The following is a 23,465-nucleotide window of genomic DNA, read 5'->3' as shown; positions in this document are numbered from 1 at the left end:
AGTCCTCTCAACTACTGAACCACTCAACCATAATTTGTAAAATAAGATCTACTCTAATTTGAAATTGTTTTGACAAATACAAATTGATGTCTTCAAATGGGAAAATAAAACCTTTAAAGTTTTCTGCTCTATTATAGACTCTTCCTTATTTTGCAAGTACACAGAAGAATGATTTTCGTCTTGTGTTCAGACCAGGGGTGGAGATGGGATGCTGGTGTATAGCCCAGCTGTGCTCTTTCTGCTTTGGCCTCCCAAGTGCTGACATAACTCTCCTGTGCCACCAGACTCAGCTCTTAGTTTGTTGGGAAGTTTTTACAATCCCTGGCATGGCAGTGCATGCCTGTAATTTGGCAATCCTCCACAAAGTGTTTCCCATCTGAATACGTTTCTATTTCTATTGTGTGCACTCAGTACTAGAAGCAATTATTTGGCTGACATCATTGTCTCCATGCCAATGAGACCCAATTTGTTCCAAACCTTGACTTCTGAACTTTTTAATCATGTAGTTCATGGTAATAGTATACCTTTGCCAAGAACTGGCACAGGGCATTCTTTTGGAAAGTTAAGAATTGAAGGCCTCATCCCCAATGGAGGAGTTAGAGAAAGGACCAAAGGAGGTGAAGGGGTTTCAACCCCATAGGAAGAATATCAATTAAACAAGAGCCCAGAGCTCCAAGGGACTAAACCACCAACCAAAGAGTACACATGGAGTGACCCATGGCTCTAGCCACATATGTAGCAGAGGATGGCCTTGTTGGGCATCAATGGGCAGAGAGGCCCTTGGTCTTGTAAAGGCGCAATGCCCCAGTGCAGGGGAAATGCCAGGGCAGGGAGTTGGGAGTGAGTGGTTGGGTGGGTGGGGGAGCACCCTCATAGAAGCAGAGGGAAGAGGAATAGGATGGGGTTTTCCAGAGGAGAAACTGGGAAAAGGGAAATCATCTGAAATGTAAATAAAGAAAATATCCAATGAAAAAAAAAGAATTGAAGGTCTCTTAAAAGAGAAAAAGAATATAGATGGCCCCCAACAAAAGCAATTAACTTAACCAGATGTAGTGGTGCATGCCTTTAAACCCAGCATTCAGGAAGCAGAGGCAGGTGGATCTCTTGAGGTCTATAAAGTGGGTTAGTTCCAGGAAAACCAAGGCTATTATACAGAGAAACTCTTTCTCAAAAAACACATTACAAAATGAAACAAACAAAACATAAAGAAAAAGAAAAAAAATGAAAAAGCTGTTAACTTTATGATAGAACATCCAGTAAAAACTATCTTTTGCAGTTGAGTCTTTTCCAGCCTTGTGACAGATAGGTAGGATGAACCAGTCTCTCAGGATGCTGGATGGTAGTAGTCAGCCACAGCTCTCAGTCAGCCTTGAGATCACAATGCAAAACAGCCTGTACACTAACATGCTATGACACTAGGTTGTGTCACTCAGCAGGGTGAATACATTATATGGACGTACAGTTCATGTTCTTCTGTGAAATACTGTGTGTATTAGTGTGTTATCTAAGCCACCAGCTTACATCTGAAAGGACCAACTACAGAACAAGCTGAGATCTCAGCTATTCCTCTTGATGCTCAAGTGCTGATTTAATGAGCCTCTATAGCAGGACTAGCTTTGGTGGGGAATAGAAACTTCCCCACATTTTTCTGACTTGGTAAGCCACTCTGAGCTTGGTTTTCATTAGATAATAAGGACACCTAATAACATCTACATTTTTTTTTTGGCCATCTAGTAAAAACTTTAGTGTTTAATAGATTTGCAATTCATTTTACTTGTCTTTGGAGGTCCTGGTGTCTGAGAATTAAAGCAGTATTCCTTTTTTGTCCATGGGAGATAGCCTCTGAGACACTTATGAATGGTTGAAATGGCAGGCAGTTCCAAAGCCCATGTATATGTATATACAATTTTTATGAACATATGGACCTTTAATAAAGTTTGATTTACGAATTAAGTACACTAAGAGATTGATGATAAGTGCCATTGAAATAACTAACAATGTACTGTGGTAAGTTATACAAACATGGTTCTTAAAAAAAATCTTGCTACCATAAAGATCTGAGAAATGGGTTGGGGATTTAGCTCAGTGGTAGAGCGCTTGCCTAGGAAGCGCAAGGCCCTGGGTTCGGTCCCCAGCTCCAAAAAAAGAACCAAAAAAAAAAAAAAAAGATCTGAGAAACAGTATGGGATTTTTACTTTCATTATTGTGTGAAACTTTTCACTGAAAAGAAGTGTGTGGCTTCCCTTTGATGAATCCAAACCACCACTATCACTACTTCTGCAATTTGGAGCCATCACCATTTACTTATTTTTTTTTTAAAGACTTATTTCTTTATTATATATAAGTGCACTGTAGCTGTCTTCAGACACACCAGAAGAGGGCATCAGATCCCATTACAGATGGTTCTGAGCCACCATGTGGTTGCTGGGATTTGAACTCAGGACCTCTGGAAGAGCAGTCAGTGCTCTTAACCACTGAGCCATCTCTCCAGTCTGCCATCACCATTTAAAATAAGGATTTTAACCACAAGCACTGTGATACCAAGATGACCTGATAGCCAGGATGGCTCCTGAGCAAGGCAAGCTTTACACAGGACGGTTTGAGAAATTATTACTGTTCTTTTAAATGCACACCATTTAAAACTTATCAATCAGGGCCAGGAATGGTGGTGCATGCCTTTGATCCTAACACTATGGAGACAGAGGCAGGTGGATTGCTGAAAGTTCAAAGCCAGACTAGTCTACACAGCTAAATATTAAGACATTTCAAAACAATGAAACAAACAAACAAAAACCTTACTGTTTCTTTTTGAAAAATTTGCACTTTAACCAGAAGCAACTGAAACTGAAAAGCAGAAATACAGAAGGCCCCAATGCATACTTTCTTTTCTTTCCTTTCTTTCTATTCTGCACGCACGCATGCACGCACGCACGCACGCATGTGTACAAGGTACTAGCTGACCTGCTTCCCTTCCAGAGAGTCTTCTTTGCCTCTTATCTCCCCACAGGAGCACCAGTGTTACAAACCATGTACTATATTACATCTGGCTTTTACATAGGTTTTAGGACATCACAATTTTGTGGCAAGGACTTTCCCTAGATCTTAATATTTTATTTATTAATAAAGTTAACAATAAAATTTAAAAAGAAGGAACAACTTCTCTTGCAGTTGGGTCTTAAAAGTCCACGAGTTTTGACTCTTTTCTTATTTTCCTTAAAGTCCATGCTTTTAGCTATATAAATTAGCTATCCAGGGAAAAGCCCACAATTATCTAATTTTCAAAGGATTTTGGATTCCCAAAATAGCTAATGAGCTCTTTAGAACTGCTGTGAAAAACTGCAATGGACAATTAACATCCATTAATTACTTATGTGTGTTGTTTATGTGTAATGCCATGCACAATGAAAGATGTACCTGTGTTCTGACACACAACAGAAGCCAGAGCAGGACATCAGATGTCTGCTTCTACCACTCTTCACCTAATCTCCTCAAGACAAGGTCTCACTAAACCAGACACTTGCCTTTGGACTAAACTGCTGGCCAGCAGACTCTGGGCCCTGCCCATCTCCACTTCCAGCACTGTGGAGGTTACAGACTTGGACAGTTATCTTTTTATGTGGGTGGGGACAACTGAGGTCCTCACACTTGAAAGCAGGTGCTCATATCTACTGAACCATCTTCCCAGCCACGATATGCCGAATTATAGTAATCTGGCTTTGCCAGACAGGTTGACAATAGCAACAAGCTCATCTGAAGACAAAGGAGACTTGGTTTGTTTGTAGACAGCCTTTTCTGTACAGCCCTAGCTGGCCTGGAACTCACTATGTGACAGGCTGGATTAAACTCACAGACCCACCCATCTCTGCTGGGATTACAGTGTGGGTTGCCTATGTGTAGCAGCAAAGTATACTTTATTGAACCCACTGGTGAACCTGATTCAACATCAGGCTTTCTATTTTTGTTTTTTAGGACAGGGTTTCTCTTGTGTATCCCTGGCTATCCTGAGATTCTGTAGATCAGCCTGTCTCTGCCTCCCAAGTGCTGGGATTAAAGGTGATCATCATTACCACCAAGAAACATCTGAACTTTTAATGTATACTTTGTATCAAATCCTCAACTCTCACAGCAGCTCCGTCGAGATCAGGCACTCCATCAAGGAGTATTCTGATAACACTGGGAGGGCCCAAGCCCTGAGTTCTAGGAGACTGAGCATATGCATATTTTGGGCTTAAAGAATTTCTAGAAACCCAGGCCAAGCATCTTGTGGACTTTGGCTCCCTCTTTGAAGCCATTTTATATAGCTGTGTGACTTTGAATAAATTAAAGCTAATTTTGTTTTTTAAAAACCCTATATGTGGGGTGGGGGATTTAGCTCAGTGGTAGAGCGCTTGCCTAGCAAGCGCAAGGCCCTGGGTTCGGTCCCCAGCTCCGAAAAAAAAAGAAAAAAGAAAAAAGAAAAAAAAAAAAAAACCCCTAGATGTTCTAGAATTTAAAGTATTTTATGTAATTTCACCTGGGTATTCTTATATTAAAGACACACATTTTTATAATTTTATTAAAAGAAATTCCCTATGGAGCAGTAAATACTTAACCTCAGTCCTAGTAGGAAAAATTAAAGAAAGATAAATAAAGTTGTGAGATTAAAATTTCAAGAGAATTAACGTGAAGGATGCCTACCTCTTGTGAGATTGCAAATACTCTTTGTGTTATAAAAACTCCAGACTATACATTCATTAGCATATTTTAAGCATCAAAACAACCTGTAAGATAGATCACCTGCTTGAATTTGAACATGAAATATGGAGACAGGAACTCTGCAATTGATTTTAGCTCAGTTTATCGTGGAAACAGAACAAAGACAAACCAAATTATCACTTTACATGTCGAAATAACAAAAGGCAAAAATGACAACATTCAAGTCATTCTAATTACTGCCTCTCTTCACAATCTATGTTCTCTGCTATGCAACTTACCCTGACAATAAGGATCCACTTAATTAGAGAAAGACCAAATCCTGAGATGGCCCCATACCTTCCCGCAGCTGAGGTGGTCAGGCAAAAAGACAAGAAAAACCCAATCCAGTTGAAGAGGAATGCCACTGTAAGAGTGGAGGGAAAGGTGTGTTAGAAGTGCACGCTGCAGCAGCCTCTGCTTGTGTGGCTCTCAAGGACAGAAAGACAGCTTCACCTGGACAGCCCACCTCCGCCTCCCCACAGGCGCCGCTCTTTATTCCATCTCCCTCAAGAGCAAAGGAAAAGACTCTGAGTCTCTTGCTTTATCCTCCATGGTGCTGCTGTCAATGCCCAACAACCTGTTTCTGTCTTTGCTGCCATACAGGTTAATAAGTAAACTAAACGCTTTGGAAATTAAACTGGAGCTCCCAGAGGAATGTGATTCAAGTTTCTCATCCTCCTGCTGTTTTCTGACAGCTCTTGGCATCCCTTCTTTTGCATTACACTTTCTGTGCTTTTAATAGAGTAAATAAAAAGTGCCCATTGCTAAATGAGGAACATAAAAACATAAATATAAGACAACATAAAAAGTGGGAAACCAGATTGACTTTGATCTATCAGAAAAATAGACGTTTACAGGACAAAACCTATCAAAGTTGGCACTCTCACTCGGCCACACAGGTATGAGCGGGTGTGACAGCAGTGGACCCTGGAAGATTGGACTTGACCTGTGTTGTGTACAGATGCAGCCCCATAACTGCTTTAATCATCCTTTCCACTGATGAACTCAGAGCACTCGGGTCTGTAGGAGTGCCTGGTGTGTACAAACTTACTGAAAAAGGTTAACATAAAAATCCCATCGTTTCCTATCCTCAGCTGGTCAGCATCATCAAAATCATCCCGACCCACAAAATCTTCATCCTACATGAAGGAAAAAGAATGAGACAAGGTCATAATGAATTACTTCTAGACAAAGGAGTGACATCCGGAAAAACACAAGGATCTAAGAGTGCATTTATTACTGGTTCAACTCAGAACTATGAGCGTTAACGCTCAGCAACTTAGAGCAGATACAATCATTTTAGTATCTCCAGAGCCTTCCTTCTAAACTATTTATTTCATAGTCTTAGTTACTATTCTTATTTTTTAAATTAAATTTATTTTTATTTTATTGGTGTTTATGACTGCATGTCTGTGTGAGGGTGTTGGATCCCCTGGAACAGGAGTGTACTGGCTAGTTTTGTGTGTCAACTTGACACAAGCTGGAGTTATCACAGAGAAAGGAGCCTCAGTTGAGGAAATGCCTCCATGAGACCCAGCTGTGAGGCATTTTCTCAACTAGTGATCACGGGAAGGAGGACCCAGCCCTCTGTCTCTGGGCTGGTTGTCTTGGGTTCTATGAGAGCAAGCTGAGCAAGCCAGTAAGTAACAACCCTCCATGGCCTCTGCATCAGTTCCTGACTCCTGCTTTGAGTTCCAGTCCTGACTTCCTTTGGTGATGAACATCAATGTGGAAGTGTAAGCTGAATAAACCCTTTCGTCCCCAACTTGCTTCTTGGTCGTGATGTTTTGTTTGTGCAGGAATAAAAACCCTGACTAAGACAAGGAGTTACAGACAGTTGTGAGCTGCCAAATAGGTGCTGGAAATTGAACTCAGGACCTCAGGAAGAACAGACAGTGCTCTTAACCACTGAGCCATCTCTCCAGCCCCACTATTCTTATTATTAGTTATTATTTGTACTGTAGACTGAACCCAGGTCCTCACAAACGCCAAGCAGGAACTCTACCATTAAGCTACATTTCTAGCCCCATACCAAATTCTTTCAAGAAAATCCTCAGCTGGGCACATCTTGAACCCCAGAATTCAAGAGAGGTAGAGGCAGGCAGAACTCTGATTTCTAAGCCAGCCTGATCTAAATAGTAAGTTCCAGTCTACCAAGGGATACATAATCAGACCCTATCTCCAACAAGAAAAAAAATTACCTACACAGGCTTTGTTGGAGGCTGTGGTGGTTTGACTAGGTTTGGCCCCCAAAGATTCATGTTTTTTAGTCTTGACTCATGGGGAATGGTACTATTAGGAGGTATGGCCTTGTTGGAGGAAGTGTGTCACTATGGGGATCGGGGGTTGAGGTCTCTTCCTATGCCCAGGCTCTGCCCAGAGTGGAAGATAGACAGACTCCTCCTGGCTGCCTGTGGATCAAGATGCAGAACTCTCAGCGACTTCTCCAGCACCCTGTCTCCCTGCATGCTGCCATGCTTCCTGCCATGATGATAATGTACTGAACCTCTGAATCTCTAAGCCAGCTCCAATTAAATGTTTTTGCCTTTATAAGAGTTGCCTTGGTCATGGTAACTCTTCACAGCAATAAAACCCTAACTAAGACTGAGGCCTATAATACCAGGAACCTAGAGCCCACTGAAGAGGTAACACTGGCATCAGTGCTTCCTGAGGCTGAACCCAGGGGCAAGGACAGTGCGCTCATCTAAGAAGAGCACCTGGCTGTCCAGTGCTCAGCAACATATGTTTGCACTGGAGTACAGATTGAACAACTCAGTCCTTCCCAACAGATGGATCTGTCCATTCTAATCTGAAAAAACGACTCTTATTATTACAGTCTAGAAGGAACACAGGCCTGGGTAACACCACGGTGTTGTGGCTTGCCTTTTTAAATGATGGAGACTATGTATTGAATAATTTGAAAGTAACATGGATACAACCTCAAAGTAAAACTGACCACACTTTTACATAGCTCAGTAAGGGCTTCTCAAATGAAAGCAAAATGTCTTTGAGACAAATAAAACTTGTTTTATAGCAAAAAGGTATTGGGAAATCCACAACAAATGCCACTGGCATTCCCTCTGGAGACTAGGAACTACACAAACTTCCTCCACTGTTGGAAAATTTTATGATACATAATTTGTTTTATACTTTTTAAAATTAGGAAATATCTAATATTCTGACTTATTATTATTTACAGAATGTGATCCCATATTGAAAGTAGTTCTGTTTTAGTATTTATATTGTATAATTACTCGAAGATATACTGCAAGGATAACTTAGGTAACTTCTGAGAGCACTGTCTGTATCTTTAGTTTTTCTTTGTATCCTCTGTATACCCCGTGACTCCCTCTATACTGTTGCTAGGTTCATGCTTTCAAAATCCCACTAGTCTTTACATATTCTTGTTCAAACTTGGAAGATTCTCCCTAAGCTCCACACCAGCTGCAAACGTCTCAGCTTATTGTTCCAAGGACACAAGAAACGACAGTTCCAGGATTGGGCATTTAGCTCAGTGGTAGAGCGCTTGCCTAGCAAGCGCAAGGCCCTGGGTTCGGTCCCCAGCTCCGAAAAAAAGAAACGACAGTTCTGGTCATGTCTCCAGACTCCCTTCATAAACTCCTTGCTGACATAAAACTAATCATTCTATCCACAAAACCCCTGATTGAACAAATGTATGTTCTAGGCTTTTCCCTCTATCAAAACTCTAAGCTATCTACAAACCCAATCTTCTGCCTAGAGATTATCTAGTAAAGGGCACAGTTCTTGGTGTCCACAGCTCTTGCGCAGTATAGGTATGAGTACTGGGGAACCTTTTACCTAAACTGGATGTTAAGCTCCATGCAAACAAATCTCCTTACTTATCCACTGCAAAATATATTAGACCCTGCATAAAAGTACCTTTATATAGCTAAGTAGGAAGTTCCTAAGCACGCTCACTTGTCTAAAGAATTTTAAGTGTTCTGTAATTAACCTGAGCTAACTCCTATACTGATCTATTCACTGCAGATTTCAACAGGTCTTCAGAGTGCAGTGACAATTTTACATGAAAAAGATGAAGGAAACCTACCTCTCACTGGAACCCTGGACAGAAGCACTATTAAAAGTGCTAGACCAGAGAGGGAACACTTTTTGGTGACCTTGCAGAGGCATTGCTGTGGCTGGCACAAAAAGTAAGATGCAGTGACAGGCATAAACAGAAACCTTCCCTTGCATGAAAGACCTGCTGTAATTGGTGCAAACACCTTCACTGGCTACATAAGCAGGTTGTTTGGGTCTACTTGGTAAGTTGGCTAGGAGACAAACTCTCCTGGCTTGCTTCCTCAGTCTGCGATGTCAGACCCAATAAAAGGATGCTCATTTGGTCTTTACTTCTCTACTATTAAGTAGAGCTAGGGGTCCAAGGCTGTCCAACAGCAGGCACACTAGAAGGTGCTGCCTGCTGCTGCCACTTACTGAGTGTCTGCTTACTTTTGATTCCTTCCTTCCAGCATCCCATGTATTTCAGGCTGGCTATGAACTCAGTATGCAGCTGAACATGACCTAAAACTTCTAATCCTCCTGCTTCTACCTCCAGTGTGGTGGGATTACAGGTATGTGCCACCATATTTGATGTATGCTATGTTGGAGATCAAACCTGCGGTCTATACACGCTAGGCAAGCACTCTACCAACAGAACTACACTCCTACTCTTACGGGCATCAATCTTAATCTCTGCTAGCTCCCATCCCCAGCAAGCCGGAAGGGATCTGAATCTACAAATGGCATAATCTGGAATGTCTGAGGCACAATATTTATCTGGATGATGCTAGGTCTCATCGAGTTTAATTCAATGGAGTCATTTGTATCGCTTCTCTTCACAGGCATCCCTAACAGCTATTAGCTAATACCAAAGTGTCCAAGTAAGGCATAACCAGCGTATTTCCTAAGTCTTCTCCTGGAAGTTTACAGGGAGGTCGTGGTAGAAATACAGGAAAATGTACAGATCATTGATTTGCTGCCTAGTGCATCACATTCAGGAAAAAATGATTAGTGTCCCATAAGAAAATGTATATGCTCAAATTCGATAATAGTAATTCGATAGTTAAGAATTCCAACTAAGCAGCCCAAAACAGCACAAACAAAGAAACTGCTTACTCTTCCAGGAACCAAAGGGATGGTGGCTTCAGCCTTGGTTCTCTCAGCCTCGTCATAGCTGGGCAGTGTTGTAGCCACATTATAAGATGGGGGCTTTGGAAACCCAGATTCATCTTTGTAGTCAAAATATGCTGCAGAAAAAAGGAGTAAAAAATCTATCTGAAGCAAAAGATATTGATAAATGAATGTAACACTCAGAATGATTTTTAAGTGTATATTTAAAAACCAAATTTACCATGCCTTTAATTCTAGCACTCAGGAGACAAAGGCAGGTGGATCTCTATGAGTTCAAGAGCAGCTTGGTCTACAGAGCAAGTTCTAATCCAGCCAAGACTACATAGTGAGACTCTATCTATAAATAAACAAACAAGTAAAAATAAAAAAGGAAACAAAACTCACTTTACATCCTTACTGCAATTGTTCTGGCCCACTATGAATGTAACAGGCATTTACTTCTGTGGAACTGGGAATCAAACCCAGGGGGCCTGTGCACTGCAGGCCAGAGCTGTACCACCGAGGTGCATCTCTAACTCTCTTCACTTTTCATCTGCCCAGGCTACCCTTGAACTTAGAATCCTCCTGTCCCAGACTCCTAAGTGACCACTAAACCTGGTAATTTCAATAGTTAAGGGAAAAACACTAGGCAAACACTTTACATGAGTCAGCATGGTGGCACATGCCTGTGACCCCAGGTACTTGGGATATGAACGATACAGGGTCACAAGCTCCAGGCCAGCTTAGATCTCCTATCAAAGGGTTAAAAAGCCTTCACACATGCACTAAGATCTATACTGTGGTTTCCTCTTATTAACACATTTAAGAAGAAGCATTTAATATTCATGTGCTCTTGCTCTTACACTCGTGTTTTTACTTCATATTGTTCTCTGATGTGCTGAGGTAACTAATTTGGTTATAAAATACTTCTGTGAAATCTTCATTTCCTCCTTTGAACAGTATATTTCTAGCTTACCAACTACTCTTACAAAGATTCAGCATAACAGAAAAGATGTATTTATAAGATTAACTTCTCAATATTTTTTTTAAGTTTTGAAAAGAGAATCCTACAGTTCATCTGCCATTTTTCTTTTATTCCCAAGTTATAAATTAACTTCTCTGTTAAATATTTTTTCTCTGAACAAGGTCTTGCTGTGTAATACAGTCTGGCCTCAAACTACCATTGCTCTGCCTTGACTTGCAGAGTACTGATATTAGAGATGTGAGCTACTATGCCCAGTAAGTTTACTATTTTTACTGTAATGCATTATTAAAACTACAGACCATCTAGCCACATATAGAAAGTCTGTACTCAAACTGTGTCCAGTCTCAGACTTCCAAGGGCTGTTACAGGCATGAGCTCCATACCCAGTACTCAGGTGCTGGGTGTGGTGGCACAACCCTGTAATTCTAACACTTTCCATCCAGGTGGAGGCAGGAAAACCAGGAATTCAAGGTCATTCTCCCTATACCTAGTTAATGAAGATAACCTGGTCTATGAAAGACCCTTTCTCAAAACAAAACAAAACAAAATTCGATATCCATTTTTAAAAATACTAAAACAAACAAACAAAAAAAAAAAAAACAAACAAAAAACCCCCAAAAAACCAAAACAAACCAAAACAAAACAGTCACTAGTAAATTATTAACAGCTTTCTCTCTCAAGATTAAGAGAACAAAGGGTTGGAAAGACAGCTCAGAAGTGCTTTCTACCACTCCAGAGGCCTCCAGTTTAGTTTCCAGAACCTGCACTGTGAAGCTCACAACCTCTTTTAACTCCAGTCCCAGGGGATCCCATACCCTTTTCTGGCCTCTGCTGGTACCCACACAAACATGGTATATACACACAAACATGGTATATACACACTAACATGGTATATACACACTAACATGGTACATACACACAAACATGGCATATACACACACAGTATACACACACAAACATGGTATATACACACTAACATGGTACATACACACAAACATGGTATATACACACTAACATGGTACATACACACAAACATGGCATATACACACTAACATGGTACATACACACAAACATGGTATATACACACTAACATGGTATATACACACAAATATGGTATATACACACAAACATGGTATATACACATAAACATGTTCATATAAATTTGGGGGGAAAGTAAGGATATACAGTTATTGTAAGCCATTAGCTGTACCCGAATAAACCACCAACAAACAAAATCTCAATAAATGGGAGGCGGGGCGAGTATTTGACCATGTTCCTAAGTTGGAAGACATTACACAGATGCCAACTTTCTGTTTGTATGTCTGTGGTATATGCATGTATGTTTGTGGTGAACACTTTTGTGTCTAAGCATACATGCATACAGAAGTAAACACTGCATATCTTTCTCTATCACAACCCCCCTCCCCATTTTATGTGTGGGCTTGTGTGGGAGAGGGTATTTGGTGTACCATGTTTGCTTATGTACAAGTTCATGTGTGTGCATATTCATGGAGGCCTGAGGTTAACAATGGATACCTTCTTCTATCACTTGGTTAGACTGGCTGGCCAGAGAGCTCTTGAATCCACCTATCTCTGCCCACTAACATTGCAGTTACACATATATATGAAATCCTGTCCCAAACTCACACTCACTGTCTCTGCCTCTGCCTGCCTCCCTCCCTCTCTCTCTCTCCCTCCCCCCCTCCCCACACACACACACACATCCTCCACAACTGATAATGACCCCACTATCTAATTGGATTTTTCTACTAGAGATTATATCTAGTTATAATCCCTATGTCAAAAGGAGAATCTTTAGGAAGAATATAGAATGTAGATTAATAAGGTAGAAGTATTTGAGAAAGAATATCTAAACTGGTTAAAAGTTGGAAGCAGGAGGGTCAGGAGTTAAGGCAAGCCCCAGCTACATAGAGTTGCTTTTATGAGCTATGAGAGTCTGCCTCAATAAACAAAACAAAACCAACTCCTGCAAAACAAAAAATGTACAACTACAGAGGGTAGATATTCAAATACACATCAGGAAGGAATGATTCTGGGTAGTAAATAACAAAGGAATTTTGATCGTGAATGAAACAATGAATCTAAACTCTTATTAATGAGGTGGGTACATTTAAGGGAAGATCAATATTCATGATCACAGTCGTGTAACCCAGGGCCTCATACACAGCAAGCAAGCACTGAGCTATATTCCCAGACTCTTGGTGTCCTAGTCTTAGGCTGATCCCATGACATAATCTCCAGTTCTTCCAAAGTTTGAAATTTAGCAGGTTAAGTTTCAGGAGCTCACAAATAAAAGAACCATAACTACTATAAGGGAATTGAAATGCAAGAAAACCAAGAACAGAGCTTAGAAACTAAAGCCAGACTAGAGGTAAGATGCTGACCTATGTTCCACACAATTAAAATGGTGGCTTTAGGACCCCAGCCTAATGGAACCAATCTCATATCAACTATCAGCAGCCTTCCCAAGCGCCAAAATAAAAGGATGATAAGGCTGTTAAGGCTTTACAAAGATGAATGATGAAGTAGAGGTTGGGGTTCAGCAGGGGCACATGGCTCTACTTGCCACTCGGCCACAATCCTGTTTTATAGAATATGGAAGTGGCTCTATTCAAACTGGTGAACTGGAGCTGAAGCAACAGCTCAGTGACTAAGAGTACTCGTTGCTCTTGCAGAGGACCTGGATTTGATTCCCAGCACTCATGGTAGTTCACAACCATTTGTAGCTCCAGTTCCAGCAATTCCATAGACTCCATGCAAGCAAAACACTCCTACATAAAATATATATAAGTCTACTTTTAAAACAAAACTGGTGAACTTTGAAGGACTATAGCAGAAATGATTATCAGAAACTCTGGTTACCAAAAGTTCTACTAACATTATGTTTTTTTCTCACACACATGAGAAGCTTCTCTAATGAAAAAAATTATGAAAACCAGGTGGTCAAGCAGTTCCTCAACCCTTCCTTTCCTCGTGTTTTTATTTTGGCTTTTCTTTGTTTTTGAAACAAGGTCTCATGTAGTCAGGCTAACCTCAAATTGTTAAGCACTTCAGGGCTGAGGCTGCAGGTGTTTGACATCAAGTATAAAAGTATTCCTCAGTTTCCTCTTCCTTTATGAGTCAGCTGGAAATGAAACTGAGCTCTCCAAAAAGGCATCGTGGTGAATGGGGTTTGGAAGCTTCAGCTTCCAGAGTCTTTCTTTTGCTTTGCAGAGGGTCATCTTCTCTGTGTGTCTTACATTGTGTGTCTGTTTCCTCACTAATAAAGCCCTTCTTTACCAGCTGGAAAGAAAGGAAGGGTGTGTTCGTCTGTTCTTTAGAGTATGATAACAAAAACACCAGTTTTCACCTTGGGCTATAATTAAAATTCAAGCCAAAGAAAACGTGTGGAAAGCTGCTGAGAAGACAAACACCAACCAACATCTACTGGACAAGTGTGAGTGAGCGTCAGGCACCCACCTGCACTCTCCGCAGAGATGCTGCTGTAGGGTGGAGGGGCGTCACCCGCAGTCTGTTCCCGCTCCCCAGGCTCCTCTTCATTCTGCAACTGAGTAAAAACATCAGAGATCAACACAAACTGTAAAGACGCAAACCGAAAACTAGAGTTTTGGCCGATCTGGAAGGCTGCCTGGCATTATGCTTGTTTCCTACACCTTCAACTGTGCAAACCCTCCTCTAAAGTATTCTATTCCCAGGAAGAAATATTTTATGGAAATAATCAAACAAAAAGAAGGTACGTAAGAATAATACTCCAAGTAGGCATGGTATCTTTATATAGACCCAGCACTTGAGAAGCTGAGGCAGGAGCATCAAGAGTTGTAGACAAGACTGGACTATATAAAATATGAGACTTGCCAAGAAAAAGCTAAATGTAGCCCAGGCTTGCCCCAAATTTGCTATGAAGTTGATAAAGGCCTTGAACTTCTAGCCTTGCCACCTCTGCTTCTTAAGTGTTGGGATTCCAGGTGTGTGCCACTATGCCCAGCTATCAAAAATAAGATTCAGGAAAGAAATATATAAATGAAGAAAACTTGACAACTTAGATACTTACAGAACTATTACATGAAAAAAAAAGGCTGATTTTTATCAAACTACTCATTGTATAATTTTGTCTGCATAAAGTTAATTATATAAATGGGAAGATCAAGAACAGTACATAGCTACAGTTCAGCACTATCTCAGGTAACAGAAGTAGGAAGGATTTCTTCCTGATTACATTTAGGCTCTAATTGTTAGTACTGAACATTTGTCACTTGCATAATTTCTCTAAACTCAGAAAAGTAATCTGATAGGACAAATAATGAAGATAGGCAAACCAAGCCATGCCATTTTATTTAGTTTGTGTGCAGACATTTAACAGTAAGTAATTGGGGGCTGGAGAGATGGCTCAGCGGTTAAGAGCACTGACTGCTCTCCCAGAGGTCCTGAGTTCAAATCCCAGCAACCACATGGTGGCTCACAACCATCTGTAATGGGATTCAATGCCCTCTTCTGGTGTGTCTGAAGACAGCTACAGTGTACTTATATATAATAAATAAATAAATCTTAAAAAAACAAAACAAAACAAAAAACAGTAAGTAATTGGGACAGTTCTGAAAACAACTCCTAGCCTTGTGTCAGCACTCGTCTTTCCCTATCTCAGCCTTGTTCTTGTTCTGGGTGGCTAGATTCTGAGTTATCTAATTTAGTGTTTTAGAGCTTGGAATCAAACACTAGGTTTTAGGAATGCCAGATAAGTGGTCTATAGCAGAGCTGACTCTCCAGTTATTTTAAATAGCTCACACTGTGTGTGTGTGTGTGTGTGTGTGTGTGTGTGTGTGTGTGTCTGTGTGTGTCTGTGTGTGTCTGTGTGTGTCTGTGTGTTTGCCTATTGCTGCTGCTATGGAAGGCCCACCCAAGTCACTGTTATAAAGACAGAGATGTCTCAATAGATTACAGTTTTTAAATGAGCTGTCCTAGACTAGAGTTAAACTATGAAGGGAATTTACTGATGTAAGCAATAAGGTCTGGTCCTGTTTTCGGTATTACCACACAGGAAGTCAATTGAGGTGCTTGTGAAACACGCCAGCTCTTAAGCACACTTTACAAAGCGGTCCATAGTGATCTGAGATAGAACAGAACAGAGCTCAGGGTTCTGACATGCGTCAATCTCCAAACATGAGCTATACAGAACTAGATACTACAAAAATTTAGTTTGACGTGGGTTCTTGGGCCATATTCTTAGTAGCATGTATCATCTAGACACTTTTTGCCGCCGCCGCTGCCACCCCCCCCCTCCCCAAATCCCCGTGCTGGGTATGAAACCTAGTACAGCATTTTACCACTGATTTTCATTCAGGCCTTGTTTTTTTTTTTAAGACAGAGTTTTCCTGTGTACCTTGGGCTGGTCTGGAACCACTAATTCTCTTGTCTCACATACTGGGACTAGAGGCATGTGTTAACATTTCTGACTTAAACCCATTTCTTAGCTCTAACAATCTAACCTTAAACTTAGGACACCCCCCAAATAATTGCATTGTAACCTAAGGTAAGCTTTCCCTCGGAAATGAAAGCATACAGGTGAAATAGCTATAGGAAAGCAGATGTTGGGCTGGAGAGATGGCTCAGCTGTGAAAGGCTAGGCTCACAACCAAAAATATAAGGAAAGCAGATGTTCCAGGGACATCAGACAGTCAATTATTCAGAGCTCCTGGCAGCAGAGGTCTCCTCAATCAATGGTCTTAATATTGTCTGACCCCAAGAAAGATGCTCTCGGCCTCCTCATAACTAATCAGCACCGTATGAGAGAAGCAGCACCAAGCAAGAGACAGAATAAGCAAGAGCAAGCCACAAGAATGCAGACGTAGCCCTAGCAGTTGGTACCGTTTTCAACCTAGCTTGACATTTCTAATCTGCTTTAAAGTTCTGGAGTCTGGTCAAAGCAAGCATGTTTCCTCTACATAACTTGGTTTCAGAAAGGAAGCCTGGCAGTTCTAAGAAACACAAACATTCAAAAAACTCAGGAGGTAAAGAAGTCTGCCATGCCAATAGCTCTAAGATAGGCCGCCTGTCTCCTAGCAACCTAGAAATGTGATAACTCTCCAGCAGGGTAACAGATTACAGAACAGAGAAATTCCAGCCCTCTCAGAAACACCATCTCTTTGGTGAGGAAAAGAGAAACATTACCAGGTCAAGATTTTTTTCCCTCGGTATTTTAGAACCATACATTTTTCAACTAAAAAGAGGAAAAACAAAAGCAACTCCCACAAAAACATTAAGACTATGGAGGCCCATGTTGGGATGACCCCCCACGCACAGCCTTCTCCTCCTCATGCAGAAATCTAATTACTCCACACTGCTGCTGCTAAGATTAGGCTCAGGAAAGCTGCTCTAAAACACACCACTACTGGGGAGAGGGAGCAAAGGTAATGACATTCCAAGGCCACATGTGCTGATCACCATCTAGGTTTAAGATGGCCTGCTGAACAGCAGAAACATAAGCATTTACATTCTTACGCTCTGGGACTTGGTGTCTACACAGAGAAATATACACACCACAACTAACCAGAACAGTGTGCCTGGCTCCATGTTGGACTCTGCCCACTCTCCTGTTCTGTCCCTGGGAACCTTCTGGTGCAGCCTACCCAGCCATGTTCCTCTAGGAGATCCTCTCTCTGGATGCTCACAGGGAATGAGCATGTTTTTCCCTGGGTCAAGGCTGGAAAGGATCCCACTCTTCTATCCGCTGCGTCAAGGGAGCCCAGGTCGAGCTTAACTGCCACAGTTGGGCCTGGCTGTAGTGAATGGGTCTTTGAGGCAGGTCTAAAATGGGGAACTTAACTCAGAGCACACCAAATGCTACTGAGAAAGGAGGTCTCTGATGGTTACTCTCGAGACTCACAAATACCACTAAAGCTACATTTTCCCCCATTACATTGCCTTTGTTAAAATTCTAACGTATTTCATCTTTATTGTGATAAACAATAATGACTCTTTTTTTTTTTTTTTTTTTTTTACAAACAAAACCAAAACATTTCTTACAAATACACAGAAAAGGCCAGATGTAGTGGCTCACACCTATAACCTCAGTACTTGGGAGGTTGGAGCTGCAACATTAAGGACAAGTTCCAGGCTAGCCTGGGCTGCTACACACTGAGATCTTGCCTGCCTGCCTAAGGAGCCATATACAAGGTGCTATGTTTAATGTTAAAAAAGTTTAAGATGAAAATAAGTCAATAATGTAATAATCTGAAATTTCAAGTGGCTTTTTGCTCTGTCACACTCTTGCACTTTGTCCTGACTTTCCCACAGTCCCACTTGGTTCATGGTCTTAATCTGCCATGATACTTTTTGGGGATACTTTATGTATTTTGAGAGCTTGGAGAGATAGCTTGACTGACTTCGGGAGATGGAGAGATGGCTCAGTGGCTAAGAGTACTGACTGCTCTTCCAGAGGTCATGAGTTCAAGTCCCAGCAACCACATGGTGGCTCACAACCATCTGTAATGGAATCTGATGTCCTCTTCTGGTGCGTGTGAAGAGAGCGACAGAATACACACATACATAAAATAAATAAATAAATCTTTTTAAAAAAAGAGAGTACTGACTTCATTTCCAAAGGACCCAGGTTTAATTTCCAGCACCCACATGGTGGCTTACAACCATCTGTTAACTATGTATGTGGTATACCAACATATATGTAGGCTAACCACACATACATATAAAACTTAAAAATTTTTAAAAAATGTATCTTAGGACTAGAAAGGTATCTCAGTAGTTATATGCTTGTTCTTCTTCAGAGGACGCAAGTTTGGTTTCCCGTACCCATGGTCACATGGCTTACAACCACCTGTCACTCTAGCTTCAAGAACTCCATTGCTCTTTTTCTACCTCTCCAGCAACTGTACACACCTGGCATATATACGAAGACACACACAGACAAATAAATAAAAATGAACAAAAGCTTAAAAAAAATCTAAAAATCCACAAAGATGTGCTACTGTTTTGTTTTTAAAATTAAGTCTATAAAATATAGTTCATCTGAAAGAAAGGGATCATCCTCCTTTGAATCAGTACTGTGCTTATCAGAAATAAATATAGCATTTTAAATTAAAATCTGAGCCAGGTACAATGACTCTTGCTGGTAGTCTCAACTGATAGGGAAACTGAGGCAAAAGATCATTTAAGATTAAGGCCAAGCTGAGAATCCTGGAAAACAAAGTGTATTCCTATCTCCAAAAACAAAACAAAACCAGACAAAACTGCTCTCTGTGGGTGAGAACACAGCCTACAACTCCCGAACAGTTAAGAGACGGGAGATAGGAGAATCAGGAGGCAAGGTCATCCCTGGCTACATAGTAGAAGCCAGAAATTCTCACCACAGAAACCATAGACAGTTCTAACAGAAGCGACTTTGGATTGAGTTAGTTCAGAGACCCTTATAGGGCTGGAGAGACAGCCTGATGGATAAAGTCCTGCTACACACCTAACCAGGGTAAGCCAGACTCAGGGATGTCCAGCAGTCTAGAGTGATGGGAGGTGGACGGGACATTCTCAGAAAGTCTTGGGTCAAAGAGTCTGGAGCATATTGATAGGCAGAAATTAAAGAGAGAGCCTGAGTCAAACACAAAGTGTAAGGAGGGAGCCTCCACCGGCATCCCACAGCAATATTCACACACATACAACACACATGCACCTTCAGTTTTATATGTGAGTACACTGCAGCTGTCTTCAGACACACCAGAAGAGGGCATCAGACCTCATTACAGATGGTTGTGAGCCACCATGTGGTTGCTGGGATTTGAACTCAGGACCTCTGGAAGAGCAGTCGGTGCTCTTAACCACTGAGCCATCTCTCCAGCCCTGCACCTTCAGTTTTAAAATGAACTGTTTTGAGGAACAGCAAAGTAAATCTAGGACTGGATCTCACTAGGAGGGAACATGTAATCTTACAATGAGTGGTATTAGCCCAAGGAATTTACATTATCAAAAGACTAGAAAAACAAGGAAAAAAATCCTACTACATCAGGTAGGTATGGTTATGCACACCTCTGACCCCAATCCTTGGAGCCAAAGACTGGATCTCTATATGCTCAGTACCCTGTTCTACACCTGAGTTTTGGGTTAGTCTTAATAAAACCAATTTAAAACAAACCTCACAATACTTACACCCATAAATAAGATGTCACTATATACCTCACATAAACAAAAGAAACATGGCAAATAATGCCAAACTAGTTAACAGATCCATAACATTATAAACATTTGCACCACTTAATTTGTTGTTGTTGAGTCCTATTTAATTTTACCATTCTAAAACCTTTTACTTAGTATTTTTCAAAGCAGGATTTCTCTGTGTAGTCCTGGCTAATTTTAATTTCTTTAAAGACTTAAATTTATGTGTATGAATGTTTCTTCTGCATGTACACATATACATGGAACACACGTGTGTCTAGTGTCTGCAGAAGTCAGAAAACGGTGCAAGAACCTCTGGAACTGGAGTTATAGATGGTTGCAAACCTACTATGTGCTGGTAATCAAATACTAAGTGCTTTTAACCACTGAGTTATTTCTCTAGCCCCTGTTGTTATTTTATTTTTTGTTTGTTTGTTTTTCAAGACAAGATTTCTCCGGTCATGACTGTCCTGAAACTCGCTCTGTAGACCAGGCTGGTCTCAAACACAGAATGCCTCTGCCTCCTGAGTGCTGTAATTAAAGGCATATGCCACCACACCTGGCTTTATCCCAGAATCTAATCTTTTAAATATCTCCTTACCAACCTCATTACTTCAGCAATACTCTAAATCATACCAGATAACACAATGTAATTATCAGGAGACAAACACACATTTCTTTTCTTTCTGTTTTTAAAGATTTATTTATTATATAAGTACACTGTAGCTGTCTTCAGACACACCAGAAGAGGGCATCAGATTCCATTACAGATGGTTGTGAGCCACCATGTGGTTGCTGGGATTTGAACTCAGGACCTCTGGAAGCACAGTCAGTGCTCTTAAATACTGAGCCATCTCTCCAACCCCAAACACACATTTCTGTAGATAAACACTGAATATGGTATTTTACTGAAACTCAGACACAGCCAGAGAGTGAGAAGTGTACATTTTATATTACATTTAATGCAACTAATACACTTTAACCTCATCAAACTCTTTTTTAAAGTGTTTTTTCTTTTGTGTTTATGAAAATACAGTATTCTCTCTCTCTCTCTCTCTCTCTCTCTCTCTCTCTCTCTCTCTCTCTCTGTGTGTGTGTGTGTGTGCATGCTTACTTGCAAGAAGAGCTCTCTACTAACTTGATATTATTAGGTATATTTTAGGTAATTCTGACAAGGTACAAGAGACTCAACTATATAAAAGGCAATCTGATCTAAAAACGAGCAAAAGAGGGCTGGAGGGTTAACTCAATAGGTAAAGTGCTTGCCATGCAAGCATGAAGAAATGAACTCAAACCCCCAGTACTGAGCATGGTGGTACATGCCTGCAACCCTAGCAATGGGGCATAGACAGAAGGATGGCTTGGGCCCCTGGCCAGTCAGTCTACCCTTAATGGCAAGGGCAAGCTCTAAGCTCAGTGTGAGACCCATCTCAAACATAACATGGAGAGCAGGTGAGAAAGGCATCCTGATCTCAATCATGCCTCTGCACACTGCCTGCACAGGCAAGTGCACCTGCACACAGCATACACACTCAAACACCCCCAACACACACAACACACACAGGAGTTAAACATTTTTCTCCAAAGACAGTATGCAAATGGCCAGTAGACATAAAATGTCCAACACTGTTAGATCATCAGAGATACCATGACATGAAACTAAAAAGACAGAAATGGATTCGGACACATATAGAAAAACTAGAACTGTTGGTGGGGATAGTGTTTTTCAAGTAGTGAACCCAGAGTTAAGATGTGTCCACACGGTTGGGGATTTAGCTCAGTGGTAGAGTGTTTGCCTAGGAAGCGCAAGGCCCTGGGTTCGGTCCCCAGCTCAGAAAAAAAGAACAACAAAAAAAAAAAAATGTGTCCACACAAAATTTGATGGTACAGAATTACTTGTAATGACCAAATATTCATCAACATACAAAAGGATAAAAGACCTGCACTTTATCCATATAATGAAACACTATTCAGCCAGAAAAAAAAAGGATTAATTGCTATGACATAAATAAGCTTTTTATAAAAAATAAGAGTAAAGCCACTAACAAAATACTGTATGTTGTATGCTTTTATTTACACAAAAAAGTTCCCAAACTGCAATTCCATGGAGAAAGAAAGGCTAACAGTTGTTGGTAGCTAGGACAATTCGGGGACAGTAGCAGCTGACTGTTGTTATGTATGAATTTCTTGCAAGGTCAGGGAAAATAATAAAAGTACTTAGAAATTAGATGGGGTGGGTTGGGGATTTAGCTCAATGGTAGAGCCCTGGGTTCGGTCCCCAGCTCCGAAAAAAAAAAAAAAAGGAAAAAAAAAATTAGATGGGGTAATGGCTATTCAGCTTAATGAAAATAGTTTTATTTAATTACTCTGTACTTTAAAAAATAAGCTTGGGGGCTGGAGAGATGGCTCAGTGGTTAAGAGCACTGACTGCTCTTCCAAAGGACCTGAGTTCAAATCCCAGCAACCACATGGTGGCTCACAACCATCTGTAATGGGATCCAATGCATTCTTCTGGTCTGTCCAAAGACAGTGACAGTGTACTCACATACATGGAATAAATAAATAAATCTTTAAAAAAAAATAGTGTTTTAAAAAAAAAATAAGCTTGGGTTGGAGAGATGGCTTGGGGTTGAGGGCACTTGTTACTCTTGCAGAGAATCTGGGTTCAATCCTTTGGCTCATAATTATCCCTAACTTCAGTTCCACTGGACATTTGCTCTCTTCTGACTTCCAAGAGTACCAGGCACACACACAGTGAATGTACATACATGCAGACAAGAAATCTATTGTATAAACAAAAAACAAATCTAAAAAGATTTGAAAAGAATTTTAAGGAAATAAATTTTAATTTAAAAAGATGATAATGTTTTCTATTTTTGAAAAGCCAAATCTACACTATATAATTTTTACTTAAAGTTTAAAATTAACTATTCTACACCACTGTTCACTTGCTAAGTCAGTATCTGTCACCCTCAATGAAAAGGATCCCATCAATAGCCCCACAAATTACCACAGAACAGGTCTGTGAATGGGTGAAAATTAATTATTGCGGGGGAGGAAAAGGAGGGAGTTCCTGAGGCTGGAGAGATGGTGGTACAGTGATTAAGAGCACTGAATAATTTTCCAGGACACGGGGGTTCAATCCCCAGCACCTACATGGCAGTTCACACTGTCTGTAACTCAAGGTCCAGGAGACACAGCACTCACTTCTAGCCTCTACAGGCACTGAACACATGGGGTGCACAAACATGCAGACAAACACGCATATGAAATAATAATTTTAAAAACTGTTTCTTTAATATCCAGTGTTCCCTGGGAGAAAAGCTGTTGCAGGGTATTTGATCACTGTGACAGCAAGATGTGTTATTTACTGGAAAAACCCTGTTTTTAACTGTGGTATGGCTCAGCCCTTAGCACACACCTTTAACCCCCTCTGGCTGGA

General features: G+C 40.8%; 1 protein-coding gene across 2 annotated transcripts in view; it reads right to left on the bottom strand.

Annotated features, from left to right (window-relative positions):
- Ndfip1 (Nedd4 family interacting protein 1) overlaps positions 1–23,465 on the bottom strand; it is a 50,269-nt gene that overhangs the window by 9,225 nt on the left and 17,579 nt on the right. For both annotated transcript variants that reach the window (XM_006254633.5, NM_001013059.1), the window contains exons 2-5: positions 14,330–14,417; positions 9,871–10,001; positions 5,786–5,873; positions 4,974–5,098 (exon numbers count right to left, since the gene is read on the bottom strand). In XM_006254633.5, the coding sequence (XP_006254695.1) occupies positions 4,974–5,098; positions 5,786–5,873; positions 9,871–10,001; positions 14,330–14,417 (432 nt within the window). The remainder of the gene's footprint in view (positions 1–4,973; positions 5,099–5,785; positions 5,874–9,870; positions 10,002–14,329; positions 14,418–23,465) is intronic.

This window comes from Rattus norvegicus, chromosome 18 (assembly GCF_036323735.1).
Source record: "Rattus norvegicus strain BN/NHsdMcwi chromosome 18, GRCr8, whole genome shotgun sequence".
Taxonomy (NCBI): Eukaryota; Metazoa; Chordata; class Mammalia; order Rodentia; family Muridae; genus Rattus; species Rattus norvegicus.
The sequence above is the reverse complement of the archived record's forward strand: the minus strand, read 5'-3'. Positions and strand labels throughout refer to the sequence as shown.